Genomic DNA, 5232 nt, shown 5'->3' with positions numbered 1-5232 from the left:
ATTTAAAACAAGTTTCATTTTGTTTAGAATTTGAATTATTCACTCTTTTTAGGCCTTATCAATAATTAATTTAATATTGCTTATTGACTACATTTGGCATGTCCATCCTCCGCCATTAGGCAATTTACAGTAGGCCTAGCCCCTATATCAGTGTGAATGATATATGTATATATTTCCACATTGAAGGCATGCAATTACTTAGAACAATGTGGACTGCAAACAGGTTCAAGTTAACATATTTAGAATAGATGGGATAGGTCTACATGTTTGTTTGTYTCTGTAAGCTGTTTAACAAACTATAACGGACTAACATTGGAATTGGAGTTGATTCCAAGGCAATACATAAAACACCGTAAATACACAACTTTAAGCAACCACATATTTAGCCATGGAGCATGTTCAGATTTGCCAGTGAACAGCCAAGCCTTGACACACCCACAACTTGTTTATTCATTGAAACCCAGCCCTTTCGCGCCAACGCCAGCAACTGCGCCAATAATTGTGGTTGTGAAAAGGTTTTATATTTGAACCTATGTGTTCCAGGTGCGTGAGATGCCCAAGCCGGCTTTTATGAAGCAGACTCTAGGAGAGCTGGGCATCGGCACCTACAAGAACATAGCCTTCATCCACCCTGACACACCCATCATCAAGGCCCTGCAGATCTTCGTAGAGAGGAGGGTGTCTGCCCTGCCTGTTGTGGACGTATCTGGTACGTGTTACTGTAAAATACTTTGACAACTGTTGTTAAAATATACTTTACAGGTACATTTGACTGATTGAGACTCAGTTCAACTCTGGTTATGTTTCAATCTCCTCACAGGGAAAGTGGTGGATATTTACTCCAAATTTGATGTCATAGTAAGTTATGATTTTCAAAATACAGCTTGGTAATCCTGTTACTTCCCCCTCAAAAATATATTGTGTGAATGTTTTCCTTCAAAAAGCCATGAGTGTCTGTGTATCATGTGTATAGAACCTGGCAGCAGAGAAGACGTATAATAACCTGGACATCACCGTGACCCAGGCTCTGAGGCATCGCTGCCAGTACTTTGAGGGGGTCATGCAATGCCACAAGCTGGATACACTGGAGACCATCGTGGACAAGATTGTCAAAGCAGAGGTGAGTTCAAACACATACATACACACATGAATTCATAACACGTAAACTCAACACAGACACAAAATGCTCACTGTCCCTCTGTATCACATCCGGCCGTGATTGAGAGTCCCATAGGGCGGCGCACAATTGTCCCAGCGCCGTCCGGGTTTKGCCGGGGTAGGCCGTCATTGTAAATAAGAATTTGTTCTTAACTGACTTGCATAGTTAAAGGTTAAATATTATTATTTTTTCAAATAAACAATTTCGCTCCTTTTCTCTTTCAACTGTGTGTGTTTCTCTTTGTACGCGTGTCCCTATATATATGTGTGTGTGTGTGTCAGGTCCACCGGTTGGTAGTGGTGGATGAGCGCTCGGCCATCGAGGGCATCATCTCCCTGTCTGACATCCTGCAGGCCCTGGTGCTCAGCCCAGCAGGTATAGATGCTCAGCATTCCTAACCCCCTCCTAATACTTCTCTTGGACCCTGAGCTCCCACCCTGCCCTGTCCTGCCCTGCCCTGCCTCGCCCTCCTCACACAGGTAGGACACAAACACACACTCAGGCATTTGCTGGTTGGCACCCACATGCGGATGGCATGGGCTTGATGCCAGGCTGCCTGTGCCTTTGAGCCATCCTGTATGCCAGCTCGTGACAGTTTGGTGTGGGCTTGGCTGTGTGTCTGTGTCCTGTGTCCTGTCCTCTCGTGCTACCCTCAGATTCTAATAGAATGTTAATGTCAACGTCTTACTACCATATGCTTGGTAGCCTTTCTTTGTTGTCTTGGTATTTTGTCTATCTGCTTATGGTTTTGAATAATGAAGAAGAATGATGTAAGATAAAGAATGTAGAATAATGAGTTTGCATGTTTGTTATTTGGAAGGAAATGCCTTTGCTGGTGCAGTCATAATGCATTTAGAAATTTCATTTTGAATTGGCTGGTGCATCAGTTCCCAGATTTGAAAACTGCAGTGAGCAGACTCATCAACTCAGATGTGAGCGTGAAAGAAACATGAAGCATCTTGCACAACTATCTCCCTGATGCAAATAAGCCTACTATTGTTATGTTGGACATTAACCTAGTCCTAGATCTGTCGCTATAGCCAACACCTATGGTCATTATAATGCCAGCACAAACAGATTTGGGACCAGGCTAGTGGGATGTATTCTTGTGTCCTTACCTCACATGTCTATTCTTCCCTCCCCTAGATGCCTGCAGAGAGGAGGGCCTCCTGGAGTGAGACGGGGGTCTACTGCTGCTGGAATCACAGAGGCTGTCCTAAAATATATAACTTGTATTTTACAGGTAGCTGCCAAAWTAAAGGAAACACTTGAGTAAATGAGGGATACAAAGTATATTGAAAGCAGGTGCTTCTAAACAGGTGTGGTTCCTGAGTTAATTAAGCAGTTGACATCCCATCATGCTTAGGGTCATGTATAAAAATGCACAGTTGCCCATTATTTTCTTACCATGGCTAAAATAAAAGATCTCAGTGACTTTGAAAGAGGGGTCTCAAAGGAGCATAGGGAGTTTAAAGTGGGTGTGTGTCTCCAGTCACCAGATGTCAACCCAATTGAACACTAATGGGAGATTCTGGAGTGGTGCCTGAGATAGTGTTTTCCACAACCATTAACAAAACACCAAATGATGGAATTTCTCTTGGAAAAATCCCTTCTATATAATTCTAGACACTTGAAGTGTGCATTGAAGCTATTCTGGCGGCTCGTGGTGGCACAATGCCCTATTAATATATTGGTGTTTCCTTTATTTTGACAGTTACCTTTATGTCTATGGTTCTAGACATGTGGCCCAGAGCCCTTCATATTGATTCACTAGACTTTGAAACCAAAGGGCTGGGCTGGATTGGACTGCTACTGGGAGGTATGTGGCTTTAATACTGGAGGACCAGCATCTCTCTGTCTGAATGGAACTGGACTTGATTCACCGTGGGGCTTAGCCAGTCTGGACTGTGGTTATGTATGTATATGAGGGCTATATACGTTTTGGTGTTTGTCTCAGTATCATGCTGCTCTGTCGTGTTAACAGTGCCTAGTCACTCTGGATAGTTTCAAACCTTCAATGAACAAGTAGATTGACAGATATGGCCAAGGCATCTTACTTGATGATACACACAAGCATGTGTCTAAGTTCCCACGGGAAATAATAACCTGTTTCTATCGGTGGAGSTGGAACGTACTGGACCACTAAAAGTGATGGTTGAGTAAATAACGTCAGTCTATATTCTATGCTGTCAAAAACAGACCATTTAGAAGATATAATTGCATTCTTCATTTTAGTATCAAAAGTGGCCATATTATAGCATGTTCTATGATAAGCCACATGTTGCTATAATGAGTTGTTGTCCACACCCMTTTTAGGGGCTATATGCAGTCTCTTTGTCCAATCCTTAGTCACAGTGCCTTTTGCTTGCCCTGCCCCTGACCATGGAAGTGAATGCCATTCTCTAACCATGATACATCAAAACGAAGTGTTCTTGAAGAACAAGCAAGATCTTGTCAAATGTGTTCTCATTTAACCTGAAGGAGAAATTGCAGGTGTTCATGCTTTATCTGGTTATGATTGGAGGGGTTTTGTTTGTATATGAGTAACATGCTGTGAAGAGACAGAACAGGAAAAAGGCTTTATTTTKGGATATTTATATATTTTGTATTCATTCTCGATAACCCTTGGGTTGAGATTTAGAGCCATTTATTTTGCCCGCTTTATGCACTTGAGCCATGGATCACTTCCATCTATAAAGAAAAATGGTGGATTCTGAACTGCTCTTGACCAGACTCCTGTGCTGTGKCCAGAGAATACAACTCTGACAACTCATCTCTATTGTTTCACTGTAAATAAGAAAGTTTTCAGGAAAAGTGCCAGAGAGAACTTTATTTTTATGTAACTTTAAAGAAATCATGTAGAAATAACTGCAGTTCTAATATTGTTTTTGTAAATATATTGTGGCAATATAAGCCAATATAAATAAAGATAATTTATATTCAGAACAAGATGTACAGTACATGTGCAAGCATGAGAAACGACACTAACAGTTATGAATGTTCTTTATTTTTCTGCATGCAGAAAAATAAACGATGACACAATGTATTTTTAAGTAATGTGTTTATTGAATTTAGTTTTTGGCTGTAGATTTGCACCACCATATTTAACTGTTTTGCAATCCAAATTAAAAGTGTTTGGGTAAATCAATTTGCTTATTATGATAATCCTGAATGCGGCAGGTAGCCTAGTGGTTTGAGCGTTAGGCCAGTAACCGAAAGGTTGCTAGCTTTAATCCCCGAGCTGACAAGGTAAAAATCTGTTGTTCTGCCCCTGATCAAGGCAGTTAACCCACTGTTCCTAGGCGGTCATTGTAAATACGAATTTGTTCTTAACTGACTTGCCWAGTTAAATAAATAAAAATGGAATTGATGTAATCTTTTTATGACTGCCATGCACATTAATTATTTACCTTCATACAGTATAACACATTTTTATGCACTTCTCTAATAGACCTTATTTGACAGACATGTCTGAACACTGCCACCTACTAGTGGTTAAGAGCTGCACTGCAGRCATATCCACAGCTATTCTAAGATTGACCATCACGTGGAGTCCTGAGAGTACTCGAATTTAGATAGCAGGTTAAGTAAATTTAGTCTGAGGCTCAGAGCATACCAACAGAAGTTTCTCCCTCTTTTGAAGTTCCATGCTAGAAACTATTGGAGTGCTYCTATGACATTGAAATTGTTTACACATTAGGGAGTTGCTTCTATAATTAAAATATTTCAAGGAAATAAAATGTCATCAAGCCACACACATACCAACAAACATCTCCCTCCAAAGCTGTTCTACATCAGCTTTCAAGTAAAGGGTAGAGTTCCTCGGAAAACACTATTGACCTTCCCAAGACCATTCCAAGGATTTCTGAACACCAGCCACAAGGTGACAGTCTAATACAAGTGGTATTTGTCACTAACCACYATGTGATTGTATGATATATAGACAGACTGTGAAGGTTAGCAGAATGTCATTTCATAGCACTCATATGACACCAGATATTCTGCTCCAAATTCACCAACAAAATAATATTTATTTATAGGCATGATATATTCCATATATTCACAGGCAAGAT

General features: G+C 40.6%; 1 protein-coding gene across 5 annotated transcripts in view; it reads left to right on the top strand.

Moving 5' to 3' along the window:
- Positions 1–4538, top strand: part of LOC111957022 (5'-AMP-activated protein kinase subunit gamma-2-like) — a 58724-nt gene extending 54186 nt beyond the window's left edge. For 4 of the 5 annotated variants that reach the window (XM_023977734.2, XM_023977735.2, XM_023977736.2 and 1 more), the window contains 5 exons: positions 544–709; positions 821–858; positions 974–1120; positions 1441–1534; positions 2306–4538. In XM_023977734.2, the coding sequence (XP_023833502.1) occupies positions 544–709; positions 821–858; positions 974–1120; positions 1441–1534; positions 2306–2337 (477 nt within the window). In that variant the 3' untranslated portion in view covers positions 2338–4538. Of the gene's footprint in view, positions 1–543; positions 710–820; positions 859–973; positions 1121–1440; positions 1639–2305 lie in introns of all 5 variants that reach the window. The other variant, XR_002876332.2, reaches the window with a different exon arrangement.
- The last annotated feature ends 694 nt before the right edge of the window (positions 4539–5232 follow it).

Source organism: Salvelinus sp. IW2-2015, linkage group LG32 (genome assembly GCF_002910315.2).
Source record: "Salvelinus sp. IW2-2015 linkage group LG32, ASM291031v2, whole genome shotgun sequence".
Classification (NCBI taxonomy): domain Eukaryota; kingdom Metazoa; phylum Chordata; class Actinopteri; order Salmoniformes; family Salmonidae; genus Salvelinus; species Salvelinus sp. IW2-2015.
This window is presented reverse-complemented; position numbering and strand designations above follow the sequence as displayed.